This window comes from Anopheles coustani, chromosome X, assembly GCF_943734705.1.
Source record: "Anopheles coustani chromosome X, idAnoCousDA_361_x.2, whole genome shotgun sequence".
Classification (NCBI taxonomy): Eukaryota; Metazoa; Arthropoda; class Insecta; order Diptera; family Culicidae; genus Anopheles; species Anopheles coustani.
The window spans coordinates 17,900,922-17,920,488 of NC_071290.1; the positions used below are offsets into that span (position 1 = coordinate 17,900,922).

Here is a 19,567-nt window from a genome sequence, read left to right on the forward strand (position 1 = left end):
CGAGCCGCAAACTCCAACCGCAAACTCAAAAACCATATAAGTTTACGTCAAAATCTTTGCAGTTCGTGTAGCCGCGTTTTGCGGTACCAATTCTGTGAGCCATGCTACACGAGCCGCAAACTCAAAAAACTTTGCGGCGCAAAGAGGTTTTTGTTTTTGATTTTTCAGTTAACTCAAAAATCTTCCTTCAAAGCAAACAAGATCTTATTTCAATGCACACAAAAAGTAAAAGATGGATAATCTGTTGATGAATGAAGTGTGGCTAACTACCCTATCGCGAGGCATCGAGTTGAGTACCCAAAACTTGCAACAACGCAACAATTGTTACAACATACAATTGTAAATGTATGCTTGTTTTTACATTAATGTTTTTGACTTTCTGGAATGCTTACCCATGTAATGATTCCCCAAAATATGCCATAGGGCGCATTTACACTTAAGTTATTATTTACATTTATAAATTTTAATACAATAGTTGAATTAAAAAACGGATTAAAAACATGAATTAATTCGTCAGTATATTTATTTACTATATTAAAACTTCTTCTCGTCGAACAAACCGGCGTTACTTGTTTTTACTTTAATGCTGTTGACTTTCTAGAATAACAAAAATATGCTATATGCATTTACATTAAAATTATTATTTACATTACATGAATTAGTACGCCAGTATATTTATTTACTATATCAAAACTCCTTCTCGTCGAACAAACCACGACAATGACCATTTTTACATACGAACAACGGTCTTTTTGTAATGTCGCAGAAAGCTGCGACGAAAACGTTGGCCAGATTGTCCAACGCTGCGACCCAATGCCGGCGGGAGTTTCTGCGACACTTTTGACATGCAAGATGGCCGACTTGGGCTACTTTTGATTACTTTGACACTTCCGGTGAGCAAAAATCGGTCGCAGAAACCCCGGTCGCAGAATTGTCGCAGCGCCGTGTGGACGGACGGTCAGATGGGATTCGAATCTTGAGTTTCCGCCAAACGGGATTCGAGTCTTTGAAATTCGTCTAGGGATCGAATCTTCGAATCTTCCGAGTCCCGATTCTGCCAACACTAGTTCATCTGTCATTCGGCATTTCAGCGCCATTTGGAATCTGGAACTCGAAGCTTATTGTGTTGCCAAAAATCGTTTTCAACTATGTCTGATCCCACGTGCTTCAAATTTACCACGACTAATAACAGTTTTACGTTAGACAATGGGAAAGATGCTCGTTCGTTGCTGCAAACATTCGGACCAACGTACCAGGTTTTCGTTGCACCCTACGCCCCTGACGTTGTGAACGTGAAATACAAGAAAGCGAGGTAAGATCGTTGATCGATGCGGCTAACCTTACTTTGTTGATACTACAAAAGATTTACACGGAATTCACAGTTCTGCCAAGAATGCGAAGAGGGCATTGGCGGATGATCCAAGCGTTGTTTCTATAGAACCAATGGACAACTGGCCCTTTCATAAACGAAGTGTCCGCACCTTGTCGAGTGAGCAGGTTTGTATTTCCGAAGAATTGAAACTATAGTAGTCTTGCTTATTTTGTACTTTGTTTTTTATTCATGCTAGAAATCAAAATCCAGCTCAAAATCGTCAGATCCCGTGTCGCGAGATAGCACCATGAGGGAAGATTTGCTGGACGGATGCGTGAAATGCCGTAAGATTGATGCGGGTTTCATGTGCGGCATTTGTTTTGCTTCGTACTGCAGCCAACAATGCCGCGATGCTGATTTTGCCAAACATCGCAAAATCTGTATGGCGTAAGTAATGGAAACCACCTTCCAATCTAATTTCCGATTTATGTGTATTTCTCTTAAAATGTGAACTTGAATGTTTAAAGTGAATAATAACCCAGTTCGAAGTCACGCAAATGGAGGTTTGGGTAGTGAAGTAGGAAAGCCTAATCTCCAAGAACACCAAAAACCCGACACAACTAAACTGTGGTTTGCTAGCTGAATTCCCCACTTTCACACATCGTTTGCATTCAGGAAATAATTGTTACTGTTGCAAATCGTTTTACGCGAAAGTAAATTTTGGTCGCTTGTGGATGCGCCACAAATTTAGTGCTTTATTTGGCAATCGATTTGCAACTTGAATGGAGCCTTCCTTTACAATTCTCCCGCTTTTATACTCCTACCTTGGGTAGGCGTAATCCTTAATCGGTGTAATCGGTGTAACTACACCGTAGTTTGCGCCGGCTTGTTGACGAATGTCAGCAGTGTCAACCCTACCTTGTTTCCATTCGTGACAATTACAATTTTCTTAGTTGTGTGGGATTCTATGGACATTGGAAACTTTTTAAAAATATGTTGTAATGTTTCTCATTGCCAGACCCTTGTTAATAAAACATCGACCGCACCCAAGTTTGTACTCCGATGGAGCTGCTAATGTGGCCGTGTCGAATGGTCCCAAGAAAAACCCGACGACTGAGATACGCGTACCGCAAAAAAATATCGAAAACGAGCCACAAGTAAAGCAGCAGCCGCAGCAAGAGCAACTCCAAAAAGCAAAACAAGATTTGGAAGAGCTACAGAACAAACCGCAAGCTCCAAATCCTCCGGAAAAAACGTCGAATCGTGCTGCCGTGCCGGAGAATACAAAGAAAGCGGTGCAACAACAACAACAACAGCGAGAGCAGAACCAGGGGCCCAATCCTACACAAGCATCCAATGCTTCTCCGCATCAACCATCCTCGACGCTATTGAAGAGAATGCAAAAGAAGGCAGCGACGACGAAGCGGACCATTGCGTTCGATCCTTTCCCGCCGGTTGGCAGCAAGGTGGCCATTTCGTCCGTTTCGAAGAAATGGCTGCACATTCAAGAGGTGTACGGTGGGAATGATGATCCGTTCCTGAGTTGCATAACGCGTTGCATGAAGCATGCGGATGAGATAGATGAGGAACTGCTGCAACCACCGCAAGAGGGTGACATTGTGTTCGTTCCGTTTGACGGTTATTTCTATCGTGCCGTCGTCACGAAGGTCGAGGGATGCAATGGTACCGTGGTGTTCCCTGATTTTGGAAACTTGGTAACCCTCCCTTGGCGCAAGATGAAGGAAATTCGCGACGCTTCTGTGAAGTATGCCAACTGCCTAACGCATGCCGTTGCCCTTCGTGAAGGAGCGCCGTTTACAAAGGTTGTGAAACATTTCCTCAACGAGCTGGTCGAGGCGCACCAGTTTGAGTTAATGCTTGTGGAGGACGGTCCCACATCGGGTGTTAAAACGGTGGAGTTGCGTTACGTCGAGTCACAGTGTCTTTTGGGCGCCAAAGTGCTTTCCATGACAACCCCATGGCAGTGAAAACGATCATGCTCGAGGCAACGGATCAGTTTAATCGGAACGAATACTTAGGAGAGCCCGAACATAACTATGGATGTTTGGTAAACTTCGAAGGCGCCTGGATCCGGGCGGTCAAGCTAACTGCGGACTGTGAAAATCAATTCTTTTTGATAGACCTGGGACTCTTCTCCCAGCTTGACAAATCGTGCCCCAAGCGCCGATACACCTCAGGGCTCACAAGGAAGCTTTTCTGTTCGGAATATCATATAGAAAGTAAGTAGTGATTCTTCTCATTCTCATTCAGATTCTTTAACCTGAAGGTATACTTTATGGAATAATTTTTCGTTCTTATCTGTTTTTTTTAGATACTGGATTTCTTTATGAAGGTTAAAGCAAAGGTGTACTTGGATGAAGAATCTGAACTATTTCGTATGAAAATCATTTCTATCATTAATCGTTAAACGCAGAAAACATAAAGCATTTTAGTGACATAGATGATGTGATGAAGAATCTGAACTATTTCGTATGAAAATCATTTCAATCATTAAACGTTAAACGCAGAAATCGTAAAGCATTTTAATGACATAATTTTCTTTGTTTCAAATGTTTATCGTTAAACTTTAAATTTGATTCATTTACATAGAATTTAATATTTGCTCCAAATTTGATTACAAATTTAATTTTTGCAAGAATCTTCCATCTTTCTTTTTTCAAATCTTATGAACCCCGTGAAGGTTCGTTAGTAAGGATGTTAAATGAAATAACTATTAAGAACTTCATAAGTATTACGCGATTATAGAACGGCTTGATGCTTTTTGCAACACTTGAATCATGTAGCAGCAGCGAAAATCAAAGGGAATGAAGTAAGTAATTTAACTTTATTCTTATTTTTGTATAACATTGCTTAGAATTTACAAAAGTTTAATTTGTTTCTTTTAGCTCTGTTAGCACACTTCAGACAATCTTTTGGCGGCTTTCGGTAAGTAGGATTTTTGAATTCTGATAACCTTGTTTTTATAAGAAGCGAAAATTTGGAAAAGTAATGAAGAGTGAAAATTCATTCATTATGGTCAGTGTGCTTTTCAAAGCAGTATGTAAATTTTAATCATTGTATAAGCATCGGAAAGCTGCGGGTAATCAAGTCAATGAAAATTATTACTTTGTACGGTCAATTCGTAGAGCTTGTAGAGAAAATGCATGGTTGCACTCTGCTGCTTCCGAGATTAAGTTTGCAAGTTTGAATTGTCATTGAAGTGCTTAGATAAGTGACTTGCCTGATTCGTTACAATGTCATATTTTATGAGCGATTTGTTTTCCTAGTTTCACTTCCATGCGACGCGCATAATATCCGCAGAAAAGTTAAAAAGTTTTGATAATATCAAAAGAAAAGTATTTCATGTACACCATGTTTGCCCGTCTGATTTCTTTTTCTGAAGCCTAATTAACCAGTTTTTGCTTTGTATCAGCTGTGATAAAACTTCCTAAATAAAACTATGATAAATTTTGGTTTCATTTGTCTTAAGGTTTCATCATTTCAATTGTTTGTCTTTGTTTCAGAGTTTTTTAACCGTGATTTGTGAATAAGTTGCTAAGCTGCAGTATTACTCAGCTATAAGATGTAGAATAATTAGTTTATCTGAAATCTAGATCAAGCACAGACTTACTTACTAAAAAGGGTTGTTACAGTAAAAGGATCGAACTAATTGATGGTTCATATCCGCCTATTCCCTTTTTTAAATCGCCTTCTAAATACAAATACAAACAAAACTTGTTTTTTTTTCTGTTTCAGCTTCTGGTTTTTAATTGGTTTGATGTGATATTGGTCTAGTGATCTTACTTTTGCTTATAGGTTTTCATATGGATTTTCTACGTTTTGTTTCTCTGGGCAGTTTATTTTGTCCTACCTTATTTTAAGGTATTTCAGTGCTGAAATGTGATGTAAGTATTATACAGTCATATTGTATATTAGTATATCTTAATAAAGGTTAGGAATTTCTATTTTCTAGATTATATAACTGTATAACGTGGACAAGTGTTTATTTTCCGTCAGTGTGATGCAGTTATGTTTAGGTTCATGGATGAACAAAACAAATATCGCATGTAGCGATGAAAACAAATATCGCGAAAACAAACGGTGAGTGGGATTTGTTTTTCATATTTTTTTATCAATCTTTGATACGCTGATAAACATTTGACTATGGTTTTGTCGAACATTACTCGTATGATGTTAACATGTATTTAACGCCTGTTCAAGTTGCTATTATAACAATGATGCACTTAATTCGCTTTTATTTCCTGAGACATAGGAAATTTTTCATCATTGTCAACTTATTCGAGACCGCCATCTGGATTTATCCAAAATTATGATCTAGTTTAATATCCCGTTGCTTGATTTGCTTTGAATTGCAATTGTATAGTATCGCCAATTGTTAGAGCTGATGAAAGTTGCATTGATTTTTTCCAAATTCAGCAGTGCAACGACTTTTTTGTCGTTTTACTTGAACTTAATTTGCTCTTAAATGTTGCCCGAATGCATCTTTGTGATCTTTTTGACCGCCCTTTTGAACACGCTATAATTTTGTAATTTTTGACGATTCTTCCAATCCGTAACCGGCTATGCACTTATGAATCATTCCGCAAATTTTGGTATGCACCTCTGCATCAGTTCGTGTACTTTTTCATATAGGTAGTAGCATACATTTTATTCCGCGCGATTGTTTCTTCTAACTGGCGTTTCACTTTAAGGCACGCCAACACTCCTACAATTGTGCTTAAACCGAGCAAAACAATGAGGCATCACTTAGTTATTTTGCCCATTGGCTTTTCGTTCTCATATATATACAGACTGTGTGTATTTATTATTATTTAAAATAACTGAGCGACAGCTTGCCAGATGTCAAATGTCACCTTTGGTTTCCGTTCATTTTCATCCGCAAAGCCGTGCAAGTGTAACTTCCAGGAAAAGTGATAGTGAAGAACGGTGTGTGAATTAAGTTTGTCACGGGAAATGGCGCACACTATTTGGCATTATTGAAAACAAGCTTATACTAATAGTTCCGTGCATTCTAACACGTGTGTGTGCTTTTGTAACTGGATTACAAGATAATTGAGTGGAAAAACATAGTTCATTTACTATTGCCGCTAGCTACGAAAGTTGATTGTGGTTACTGTGATTGCTTTGTACACGATTTGAAGCTTTGAGATTGGTAACAAGAGAGAAGATTGGTTTATGTCTTGTTGAATCATATTAGTACAACCTAATTTTTTCGTTCCTCAAAGTATGTGTACTTGAGAAACGAATGGACAGGATGTCTATCTGCATTGTTCACGTTTCTTTGAAAACAGATGCATTGTCCATTCTGTTTCAAAACAGAAATGACCGTTTGATCATTTTAGTGAGTGTATGGTAAGTATAGAAATAAAATGTGTATGAGTATGATGTAATACATTCTTTTTTATTTTTCTCCGTTGTAACACTTGGATAACTTGCGCTTTTTACCTAAAACTAGCTGCTCTCACCGAGGTTCGCCGCGAGTACGTTCACGAGCATAGCAACTAGCAATGGTAACGAGCAATTACACGAGCATTCCAAAGAAAAATAAGGCCGATATTAATCGGTTACGAACGAACAATCGAAATGGTAACGACGTATCGAACAAATAAAACAAATGTTCTATTTACACTAGAGCTACCGCGATTTTTACGCTTGAAACCTTAGCGCAAATTATTTTCAATATTAAAAAGAAAATTTTATGTTTGAATACATAAACATGAACATTCCATTGGATGCGTGAAAGTTATGCATTAACAATTGGTAGAATTGTTCAGTCTTAAGAAATAAATTTGATTGAAAAGTACCTGACCAGTCAAAATGGCTGGTAAGGTAGTTCTAGTGTTAAGCAAGCCGTGCATCGGTGTGCACGGATATGTTCGTCTGCCCGTCAAAATTGTGCAGTCAAATACAGACGAAGATCTTCGTCTCCAATCAACAAAGTGTTAAGCTTAAGGAAGGGGTTTAAAAAAGTAGACAATGATGCAATTGTTGATTATTGTACAAGCAGAATGGATACGAGGCAGTTCTGTTTAATCCACGAATAAGATGCTTTTTGCAACACTTCAATCATGAGGGCTGACAATAAAGTAAGGTCTCCAATTGTTTTTTTCATAGAAAATGACATTTATTTACAAAAAGCGATACACCGTAGGAAAGGCTAAGGTCTTGGCTACTTTTCTACATAATCGCCATTTTTTTCCAACACCTTGCGCATCCGCACGATGAACTTGTCTATGCCGGCAGAATACCACTCTCCGTCCGCCTCGCGCAGCCAGGTGTTGACCTCTTTCTGAACCTCCGCGTCACTTTCAACATTAGTGCGCCCGGAATTGAACTCGCGGCTCCACTTACGCACGTTTTTTTATGTCCATACACTTTTCCCCGTAAACTTCAACTAGTTGACGATGGATTTCAATAGGTGTCACCTTTTTCGCACTCAAAGAACGTATTACAGAACGCAATTCGCACATGGACGCTGACGCGAGGGGTACCTCCATCGTTGACGGCTGCTCAGCCAAGACTGAGCGGTCGGGGAAGCCTCACCCAGCAGCAAAGTGGTAGTGGGGGAACCAAGGAACACGGCGGTGTTGCCAGATTTCGCCTAGCGCGTGATCCGGCGAAGTTGGAGCGTTGGAGACCTTACTTTATTGTCAGCCCTCGTAATTTAACTTTATTCTAATTTCTGTATAACATTGCTTAAAATTTACAAAAGTTTAATTTGTTTCTTTTAGCTCTGTTAGCACACTTCATGCAATCTTTTGGCGGCTTTCGGTAAGTAGGATTTTTGAATTCTGATAACCTTGTTTTTTATGAGGAGCGAAAATTTGGAAAAGTAATGAAGAGGAAAATTCATTCATTTTGCTCAGTATGCAACAGCTTGACAGATGTCAAATAAGACACCTTTGGTTTCCGCTCATTTTCATCCGCAAAGCCGAGTTAACGATTCTGGATTTCGGGGTTGAAATCAGGTTCTTAGAGTTCTGTGTCTTTACGACGTTTATTATTCGACTGGTGTACTGAGAGTGATGTCGCTTACAATTTATGTCCTATTTATAAGTTACATTCTATCAGGAACGGAGTAACGAGGGAAAGGGAAGGATTCATCTTCAGGTACACTGCTATGTGTCCTGGGTGCCGGATGCATCTCAGGTATTCTTGTAGGCAGGATATTCTAATACCCGAGTGTCTGGAGCCGTGTCGCCTGGACGGTGCAGGATTTCGACGGTGAAGAATGGCGACGATAACCATCCCGTGCTGGAATAACCCGAGCGTCTGGAGCCATGTCGCCTAGCCGGTGGAGGATGGCGACGGTGACGGGTAGCCGTCCTGTAGCCTGTGGTGGAATAAACCGTGCGTCTGGAGCCGTGTTGGGTAGTCGGTGAAGGATGGCGATGGTGGGAGGTAGCCGTCCAATAACTTGCCCTCTCTAAAATTTGAGGCTCCGAAAAAGTTCCATCATTGTCAGCGGCTGGTAAGATGAACTCTTGGATTCGCTGGACACTAGAGATGTTGGATGTACTTGATGAGTGTTGGCGATCAATTCGGTTTTCTTGTTGTTCCGAATTCAAATCAAGTAGCATACTGACATGACGATGATGCACAGAAGTAGCGTACCTATTAGGCTTGGAAGCGACCATGCCGTCCATGTGATGCTGTCTGTCTCCAGCCGTATCTGCCTCATCTCGCTGCCTAGCTCGAGATGTAGGGAGTGAAGATGTTCTAGGCTCAGGTTTAACATCTTCTGTGGCTCGATGTGTACGCCGTAGATTGGCAAGCTCAATGGCGATCCCGGGAACTCCGTACGAGAAATGATCCAGTAAGGTTCCTCCTTTCAATTACACATGTGGAGTCCAGTATGAAATCAACGGCCGAATTGATTATAATGTGTGTAGCATCTAAGTTGATAAACTCTTTTTCGGCGGTATCAACGAAGAAATTACATGCTGGATTCCCGCCTTAAATGATTTTGGGAACACATGACGAGTTGTCTTCCTCTAGGTCTTCCATCTTATAGATCATTTTTTCCAATGTTGTTACCACGAATGCTTTCTTATCGGAGGATAGGTAGAGGGAGTGTGGAACCTGTATTTTCTTATCTCTATTCGTAACCGCATACACTTGATTTTTTTTTTTATGATTCGATCCTTAGCTTCGGACTGCTAATTATGAACAAAATTTCGTTATTATCCGTCACCATCTTCGTGTTTATAAATGAAAGCGCCTCGGTTGTAGTATGAATAGTTAGATTCTGTTTTCGCACGTTTCTTACAATCATATCCATTTCTTTTCTATTCAAAATACGAGGGATTGTTACTCCCAACTTCGCTAAGACAATGCTGTCTGTAATTAAACTTAATTTTCGGACAGGATTTTCAAATTTAATAGAATATTTAGAGAAAAAAAATCTATTGAGGTATCTCTCGTGATTCTCAACTTGACTCGAATACGATCTAAGGTATCCGTGAGCTGCTGTGAGAGGTCCCTATTAATTTTAACTTGTGCTGTTGCGTCCTGCAACAGGTTTTCGGTCAACTCTTTTTCTTTCTCCTTCTTTCTTTTTCAAAACACGTTTTTTAAGCAGTGGTATTCTTTATTTTTGTTCTAGAGTCCCAAACGCTAAAATTTATGTGTTCCTTTTTCCACTTATTTTGACTGAAAAAGCCATTGTCCCGGCTGGAGCCCCTTTTATCATTTTATCAGCCGCGCCCGTCAGCTGGTCGTCTCTTTCTTGGATGGACCCTACGGTCCTTGACCAGCTAGCGGACGCAGCTTCTCACCACTACTACTGCTTTCTGTTGACGGCTCCAACCGGTTCAATTTAAACTTGCCTATCGGACCGTTGTTTTCACAACAGTCCCCCCAGTGCTTGGCTTCGTCAAGCGCTCCTTGTTGGTCCGATGGGCAACCTGACTACCCTCACCGTTGGTCCAGTTAATGTTCTCCCGTTGGGCAGCCGCACATGTATTCGCAGCACTTGTCAATGTTTGTTTCTGACCTAATCACTCTTCCTCCTGGCTGTAATCTGTGGCTTAACCTTCACTACCCTGCAAATTAATATATCCTTCTGACGTATCAGTTACGTTCCTCATGCAAAATACGTACTGATGTAATCTGTACCAAAGATGATTGCGTGCGGTTTTACGGCAAGTCGCGATTTAGGGTCACTGGACACTGTATAAAACAAGTTAACAAAAAAAAACGCATGTTCAAAGCGATAAACATACACACACACCCTCTCTGGCTTCGTCTTCGTAGTGACACCGGGGGATGAATCTTGTCCAACGATCGTTCCACCGCTACCGCCCAGGCGGCAAAATTGTCTTATCTCGCCTTGGAAGGAGGATTTGTTTGCGTAATCCGATGGCGCAACCGCATTTGCAACCGAACATGGTTCATTTCTGTTTAGTGCTGTGTCGTCGAGAGCACCGAAAGCCGCTGGATTCTGGTCCTCCCTGATGGCTCTTGTCGTCCAAGCATCGGCTGCACTCGTCGCCCTCCACACCATCCACCGTACTCGTCGCCCGTCCACTCACTAAGCATACCTCATAACACATTGATTTGTCTTTCTTGAGATCAGCTGTGTCCAACAGCCGTTTTGCACTGCACAATGGTGAGGCTTCGCTGCCGAATGTTTCGTGCACTGTTTTGCGCGTCCAGCGCTGGCAGTTGAAACTATTTTCGCGCAGCATTCGCTTCACTTTAGCTGTGTCCTACAGCCATTTTTTCACTGCAAAGTGCTCCTGTGTGCCACTGAATGTTGGTTCACTGCTGCTTTGTGCGTCCTGCACTCGCAGTTGAACTTTTATTCACTCAGCCTTAACTGTGTCCAACAGCCACACTTTCACACTTCACAGCACTGAACAATGCACACTCTCCTTATTTTTCCGTTCGACCGGTTGCCGCGTCCTGCAGCGCCCACGCGTCCAGCGTTGTCGAACGAATTCCTGTCTTTTTAAACGTAAATTTTAGAATGTTGCGTCCTGCAACAGGTTTTCGGTCAACTCTTTTTCTTTCTCCTTCTTCCTTCTCCAAAACACGTTTTTTAAGCAGTGGTATTCTTTATTTTTGTTCTAGAGTCCCAAACGCTAAAATTTACGTGTTCCTTCTACCATTTATTTTGAACGAAAAAGCCATTGTCCCGGATGGAGCCTCTTTTATCATTTTATCAGCCGCGCCCGTCAGCTGGTCGTCAATTTTCTTTCTGGTCTTTCTTGGATGGACCCTACGGTCTTTGACCAGCTAGCGGACGCAGCTTCTCACCACTACTACTGCTTTCTGTTGACGGCTCCAACCGGTTCAATTTAAACTTGCCTATCGGACCGTTGTTTTCACAACATGTACATTGTTATTGTTTATGAGCTCATTTATGGAAGAATTTATTAATCTTAAATCAATCGCAGCAGGTGTCTTCTTCTTGGCGTAACGACCTTGTTGGTCATGCCTGCCCTGTAAAGCGCAGCAGGTGTACCTGCTATAAATTTCCATACCGTACCTAGCGTTTCCCATCTTTTAGTTCTTCGTATAGGGAATGTGTTTTTCAACATTTCGTACGCGTTCGTAAATTCTTCTTCGATAATCGTTGTGAATTGTGTTTCAATTAGGGAACTAAACAGGAGCACTAGGCAGGATCCTGCGAAAAAATAATTAAGCCTTTTTAATTTTAATGTCATTCTTATGTACTCTACTTCCTTGCTTTGTTGTAACTGTGGTTCTATTTATCTTATCAATATCCATTTTTTTATACGGTTTGGCATGTTTTAATCTTCGTTTCGTTTTCATATAAGCCATCGCCTGGTCTGGTACAATAGATTCTGTTTTATCCCTTTTGTAATATCTTACATCTTTTTCTTGTTATATCTTAATATTCTCTAAATCTTTTTCTAATATTTTGGGATTATTATTTGTTGGTGTTATAATTTTAAACTTCTTATTTGAATAACGCTAGCTCCATGATTTCGATCGTAGTAATGCTTGGATTCTCGGAGTTTGTGATCCGATAAATTTCCAAAAGGGTTGAATGGAATCGCTCAACAATGCCATTCATCTCACTTCTGCCTGTTGCTGTTACATAAGATTCTAAATTGTAAATGTTTAACAGATTTGTCATTTCCCCAGAATTAAATGACTTTTCGCCGTCCATTACCAACATCTTGGGTGTTTTTATTTTCATTATCATGTCTTTCAAAGCGGGAATGATATCCACTGTGGCTCTAGATTCTATTTTCCTTGCCTGTGCATACTTTGAAAATTTATCTATGCACGTGAGGAAGTAGTGATTCTCTAAGAAAAGAATGTCTATGTGCATTATTTCTAAAGGTTCCTTGGGTAATGGGGTTTTTTAAATTGGTTGTTTTAAAGGGTTTCTGTCATTTTTACATTCATTACATAAGCGACAGTTCTTTATAAATTGTTTCACTTTACTTTATTTTCTTAAAATTTTAGCTTTGTTTTCCTCCAATCCGCGATGGGCTTTATTATGTTCATTGTTTATAATATCCATCTGTCTGGTACTAGATTCTACATCCTCTAGTTTTCTTTGAGTGAAACGTATTTTCAAAATATTTGTTGGCTGAAGTTTTTCTTGTATACTTCCTGTATCTTACTCATTAAGGATTCTGAAGTGAAAAATCCGTTCCACTTCGATGGATTAAAATGGTCTTTTAATAGTTTTAGTATATTTCGTTCATCTGTGTTTTGTATTTTTACTGATACCAGTTTAAAATTTGGGAATGGGTGAGAATTTTCTACATTATCTTGTCCTTCTTTTAAAATGACTTGGTGTCTAAAGGCATTCAAAGGAGCCTCTGTTGAAGGAATGTAAAAGGTATCGCTCTCTTCTGCAGAATGTTGCGTAGCAGTCATTGAATATACTGCTCGACTTAAGGCATCTGCAACAACGTTCGTTTTTCCAGGCTTACAGCATTTTCCGGCTTTTTACAGCATTTTCCGGCTTGTTATTCCAAAGTCCCATCAAAACAATAACAAGTAGCAGGTTGCATCTGACAAGTTGCGCTCTATAATGGCAACAACGCATCATCGATGGCATGGCAACATTACCGTTCTACAAAGCCACATTCATTATCTAACATGTTTCATTTTCATTTCAAAAATGATATTAAATGTATGTTTGATCCACTATCTATTAAAAATGGAAATTCTTCCGACACTGTCCGCAAAATGATGTATGGGAGGAATGGTTTTACCAATTTGCGGAATGGTCTAAAAAATTCGTTTCTGCATATCCCTGGGTATACGCTTCGTCCCTTGGTGGCTGCATATTGGACCGTTGTGGCTGATATTTCTGATTATAGTCAGCTTCGGGCCTTGCTGGTGGACCTGTATTAGAACCTAAATCTTTCAGATAAGCTGATATTTGCTGTGAAGAAGCAGGCCTTTATCTTTTCTGATCCGGTTGATTTGTAAAATTTGTTCTTAAGGATGGATCCACCTCCATTGGTTCTGGGTATTGTAGATTTCGGGAAGGATTTTAATTTCCATGATTTGTGTTATTATAAGGCTGCGTATAATAATTTTGAGCCAAGTTATTTGTAGGAAAAACATATCTTTGATTTGAAAAATTTCCCGTCTGTGGATACATATTATACCCATTGTTTCTGTTTTGGGGAAAACGACCTTGTCCTGATTGTCCTTTGTGAAAATTATTTCGTTAGTACTGCTGGGGTGGTACCATGTTGTTTTGGTTACTGTGGCTGTGCGAGGCCTGGTTAGGTATAATGCAGTGAGCTTCATACATGCAGCACCTTTGGAACGCATCTGCCAAGCTCTTTGGCTTATCGTTATTCAAAAGGAAGTTATTAAAAAATGTTGCATCTAGACCTTTACATAATGCCATTATTGCTTGATCTGCATATAGTGCTAATAAGTGCGGTCCAGGGGGCAAGGGCATATGCTGTATCCATTTGTAATAATATCCGGATTGCTTCGTAAACCTCATGAATCCTTTCGAAGAAGCTATGGATTGATTCATTCTTGTAGATCCCGGCATAAAATTTCTAAACTTCTCATATCTTTCCCCAGCTACGTTAAATGATGCGATCGTACGATAGCCATAGTAACGATTCGTTAATCGATGCGATGGGCAACATAACACCACAGCATAACGGCTATAACCCCAAAGGTTCTCAAACCATCCGCGTCACACAGGAACAATCAGAAGGAGCGCTAGTGTGCTCAGCGCAACACACTCATAAAAAGGAGGTTGGTTCATCTAGAACAAAAAGCGTTGATTGAAGAAGAAAACATTAAACGTATTTTTTTGCACTCATTGTCGTCTGCTTACGAATTGTTGTTGGTTGTGATGGTGAAAAATTGATTTCCACTAACCTCGATAGGCAAAACTCAACTTCGATATCACATTCAAATTCAATTAGATGCTATATGAGGTAACCTCCAAATTAACTCTTCTTGGGTCTTGTTGTTGTTTGACGTCTTCAATCCAAAACAAACTTGTACGCAGTGCTTAGAAGACTCCAGTCGATAAAAAATACTGTTTTTGCTTTAACAGCAAAACCAACGTGAAAAGTGAGTGTTCATTGTAAGTTTTCGAAACATTAAACATGTTTTCTGTACAAAGAAAATGTGAATCGTTTAACAAAACGGTACGGGAACCGGTAATTGAGGAATGTTTGTTTGTGGTCATGAATTCATTGTGCATTGCAGTCCCACTTCCTTATCCTGACATGGCAGAGTGTTTGGTAAGTTGAATGCAATTGTATTTCGGTATGCTTCAGCCCCAACAATATATTATTTCAGATTTGATGAGATCGTCAACGGAAGAGGCGCCGTTACGCCTCAGTTCCAGTGACTCTACTGAAGGAACCGGGGTGTATCACGAGGATCTTACCGTATTACATTATACAGAGCTAGACGCCATTCCGTATTGCGTAAGTAGTAACAAATAATTTGTGGAAGTTTTTTAATTTTACAGAAAGCGAACATTTCTCTCACTCTCGTCGAAGATGGTTACCAACGACATAATATTCTTTAAGAGCTCATATTCACGATAGAAGCCGGGCTGGAAATGGATCGTCTGCATCCAATGTTGTAAAAACGAAAACATCCGGTAGATCTCTTGATGTTCATCATCTCTTCCAAGTGAATGTAACAGTAAGTTGTTAATTTACATTGAATATTTGTTAATGTTGATGGTTTTGAAATTGAATAATGTTTTCCAAATCAGAATAGTTGAGTTCATCGAAAACATCAATTGGTTATAGAGTAGGATTGCAGTACGAATTAGAGCGGGTGTGGAACCACGAAAAGCCAATTTGGATTCAAATCAGCGATCAGGTGTGAACTTGTGCATGTGCCGATAAATTTTGTTTAAGGTAATATGCTCTCATGCTTTCCATATATGTATACTATATGTATAGTAAATCAACAAATCCTTGATTCTTTTTTCTTTCAGAAAATTTAAACCATAGCTAATGATAAAAAAATATACCATTTTTCTATAAAATGCATCCTTCCCTTGAACCAACCTGTCACTATACATATCCCACACAAAGTATAAAGAGCAAGTATAGCATGTTATGAACGGATCTTCGACAATACACCGGTTTTTACATGTAAGCAAAACTATGTAAATACTGCTTACCGTTCAAATTTATGGGTACGAATGATACATATTTTTTCCCTCACAGCACGTGGTTGGCGGAATTAGCTAAATAGTTGATTTACTATTAGCAATTATATAAACAAGCAATGTAAGTATGGTATTAAATTTCAGCCAAGCTTTTGAATTAATATGGTGTTTTATTTTACAGAACCGAGACAATCAACAATTTGAGTGCATCGGAAAAAATCAGAGACAAAACTCGTTAATTTTAGAAAATTAGGCGTTACATTTGTAAAAATATGGGTGAGGTATTAGAAATAATAAAATAATCCATAAAAACTGAAAATGTAACTGTTGATTTGAATTTTCAATTTTTAAACCGAAAAAACCGTTTTCATTTAGTGCCTACATGTAGGCAACCGCCAGGTCGAAACGTTACGAGAGCGTACAATAAGGCGTTTGTATCTCTTCTAATAGACGCTAAATGTACGCTCTTCTTTTGTATGTTAATGTACGCGATTTGTCGCACGACGCATAAATTAATGCTCCTGGGGTTATAGTGCAGAAGAAATTAGATTTGATTGTCTCCCAGTCGCTTAGAACAGCGTTGGTACTCAAAAGGTTTGCCGCTTCTCCTACAATTTTCCTTGCTATTGATCTTGTTAAAATATTATATTCGATTGAAGTCTTTTCCCGTTGGTTCTGTTCCAGTTCAGCGACAGCGACAGGCCAATCTATGTCGACAAGCAAACGGAGCAACAATACAAAACAAAACCCTATAGACACGTGGAACTGCTGCCGCTCAGCTCCATCCCTTAGGAGTTTAGTTAAGGGTTTGGCAATTTTATAAAAATCCTTTATAAACCTCCGATAGTATCCCATCATTCCTAAGAATCCTCTGACCTGCTTAAGATTTTTGGGTTCAGGGAATTTTTTTATTGCTTCTATTTTTTTCTCATTTGGTTTTATGCCTCTGTCTGTAATGATGTAACCAAGAAATTCTACTGATACTGCCATATAAGTACTTTAAAGATATCAATTTTGCCGATGAGACTCCTGCAGTTCCATTGAATAATGTTAAACATTTTGATTGTTTTCCAGTCTAATTGCTGATCGCAGTGAAGGCCATTGCTCTAACCATTGTGTTAGGGCACTTTTTAGGAACGGTAGGATTAGGGTGATTAGGGATCTGATGGGGGGGGGGGAAGGGTTTAGGGTAAGTAATAATGCGTCTATGAGTTCTGCTACGGAGGGTAGATGGGGGGATTGTTCGTTAGTTTGGCTTCTGTTAGGTGGGGGGGAGAGGAGTGGTTCGGTGTGTTCTGCTTGGTGATGCTTTGGGTGCTTAGTCTGAGGAGAGTGTTTCCTAGTTGCCGTATTAGTTTGTTTGTCTTTTTTGGTTGTGTATTGCTGTTTTTTTGTCCTTGAGAAGTTTTGATGGTACGTATTTATATGGGTGCTTAATTTTTCGGGTGATAGGGGGAGTAGGGAGTGTATCGTTTGAGGGGGCCGCGATGTTATCTTCCAATAGTTCGAATTGGTTGCTGATTGAGTTTTGTACTACTGCTGAGTATGAAACAGTCGCACGAGCGTATTGGAGCTTTTTGCTTTCAGTGTTTTTTGCTCGGTAGGTTGGGCACGCGGCAATCTCATGCCATGTGTTTCTACAGAGGCTGCACTTGAATGCAGGGGTCGTGCACGTGTTAGTGAGGTGCGATTCCTTGCATTTAGAGCATTTGGGTTTGTTCGGGCAAAATGGTTGAGTGTGGCCTATTGCGGAGCATTTGCTGCATGTTGCCAATTTTGTGATAAAAGGTCTAGTTATTGGGATTCGCAAGCCGTAGATGACCAGATAGTTGGGTAATTTGGTGCCTTCGAATGTAATTTTCTTTGCCATGCTCTCCTTGTATTATTTTCTTCCGTTGATGAAAGAGGAAGAGTAGAGAGATTTCACAGCGACTACTCTGACACCTGTGTCTTTTTGGCCACAACCATTATCGAAGGCTCCGATTCCATATACGATCAGTTCTTCGGGCGAGAAGTCAAGCTCTTCTACGACACCGTTAACCTCTACCACTGAGCCAGGAATATAAACACGGTAGCGGTCGGTGTATTCCTTATTGGCCGCTATGGAGTTTGCCTGTAGGCGTTCTCCCACTGTTACACGTATTCTGTTTGGACGAACACGGCATACGTCTTTTACTCTCGGATAATTTGTATATAGCGATGCGGTAATTGCTTTTATGTCCAGGGATTCGTTCCCTGGCATAAAAAAACACCACAAATTCACCTTCCCATGATGCAGGGTATTTTCGGGGTCTTAGTGCACTTGGTTCCCGGTGGACCTTCTTAACTGTTTGGGTCAGATCCGTGATTGGAGGGTCGGAAGGCTCCCGTTTTCTGCTTGTTTCCCCGCCCCGTTTGTCCGATGCACACAAACGGGGCGGGGAAACACGGGGCGCTGTACTAGCGTAAAATCCTCCGCTTCGGATCCCGTGGGATCCGTCTCCATAAGTCCGACAATGTCGGTCGAGCAGGAATCACACTTTCACAGGTAAGGACGAAGAACAAAGGGATAGACAATTACGGTACACGTGTCAGACTCACTCGGTTTGGATGAACTGCAAGCACGCACACTTTGGGGAGTCGGCGCTCCGCTGGTTGTGGTGATTTTATTCGGCGATGCGTGTTCTTCGTTTTGGATCTACTGCGAATACGCACACTTTGGGGAGCCGGCGCTCCGCTGGTTTCGATGATTTTACTTTGACAAAATGTTCTTGTTTATCAAATTCAGTTTAACGAAAGCTATCTGTTCCTCTATATCTTCAACGATCTTTATGATATTGTCGCAGTTGCGAATTAAGTTACTTTTTCCAAATCTGCTAGGTTTTTGTTTAATTGATTCGTTAGTTGTGCGTTTATCTTCTTCAAGTTTGCCAAAATATTGCTTGTTTTGTTTTGTAAGATAATATTGATTTTGATTTGCCTATCTTGGTTCTCGTTTATTTGATTAGATTTGTTTTCCAGCGTACTTAGGCTTTTTTCGATAGCTTCTAGGTCCTGGCTGTCAGGGTTACCAGCGATGTATTTTATAGCCGATCCTAGAATATTGACGAGTGCTCTCTTTGATCTCTTGAATTGGAGGCTCTTTAGTTTTTCGTTAGCTATTCTGATTTTTTGGTTCAGAGTGTCTTTAAGGTGGCTTGTATTTTCATATGTTTCCGAAATGTTGTGAAGTGTTTCTAAATTTTGTTCAATGGACTCCAAATCTATTTCATGAATTATTCTTTCATAACCGACTCTGATTCTTACTGATTTCAGTTTAAACGCTATAACTGCAGATAAATGACAGCAACTTTCATGCAAGAGAAACTTTCAGTCGTCTTCATTTCAGTGGACTGGAAGTTTCCGAACGCATCACACGTTTACACGACTCGCAACAAATTAACGTTAACTGTCAACCGGCAATGATGAGTCGGAAAACAAATTATGTAGAATTGTAAATGAGCTGTATTATTTCATCTCTAAAATTAATAATAATACTCATGCAAGTGAACTTAAATCGCATAAAACAACTTTGATTATTTCGTTTAACGATAATTTTAAATGGTTGTATACTGTTGACGCCTTCTAAATCTGTCAGTTGCACGAGCTGT

General features: G+C 39.9%; 1 protein-coding gene and 1 pseudogene across 3 annotated transcripts; one reads left to right on the forward strand and one right to left on the reverse strand.

Moving 5' to 3' along the window:
- Nucleotides 1-2,636: 2,636 nt before the first annotated feature.
- On the forward strand, nt 2,637-5,203 carry LOC131269269 (uncharacterized). 3 transcript variants are annotated; one of them, XM_058271618.1, is made up of 3 exons: nt 2,637-3,552; nt 3,645-3,708; nt 5,129-5,203. In XM_058271618.1, exon 1 carries the CDS (start codon nt 2,710-2,712, stop codon nt 3,298-3,300), a length of 591 nt encoding a protein of 196 aa, XP_058127601.1. In that variant the 5' UTR covers nt 2,637-2,709; the 3' UTR covers nt 3,301-3,552; nt 3,645-3,708; nt 5,129-5,203. The 3 variants fall into 3 exon arrangements, 2 of the variants coding, with proteins under 2 accessions (XP_058127601.1, XP_058127600.1); XR_009178998.1 differs by lacking the exons at nt 2,637-3,552; nt 3,645-3,708 and adding exons at nt 3,919-4,142; nt 4,219-4,258; XM_058271617.1 differs by lacking the exon at nt 5,129-5,203 and having other exon boundaries at nt 3,645-3,781.
- A 3,417-nt stretch (nt 5,204-8,620) lies between these two features.
- LOC131269384 (uncharacterized) lies at nt 8,621-13,942 on the reverse strand (annotated as a pseudogene).
- Nucleotides 13,943-19,567: the final 5,625 nt, after the last annotated feature.

Excerpts from the sequence above, each read along its gene's own strand:
- LOC131269269 (XM_058271618.1), top strand. The coding sequence starts at position 2,710 with ATGCAAAAGAAGGCAGCGACGACGAAGCGGACCATTGCGTTCGATCCT.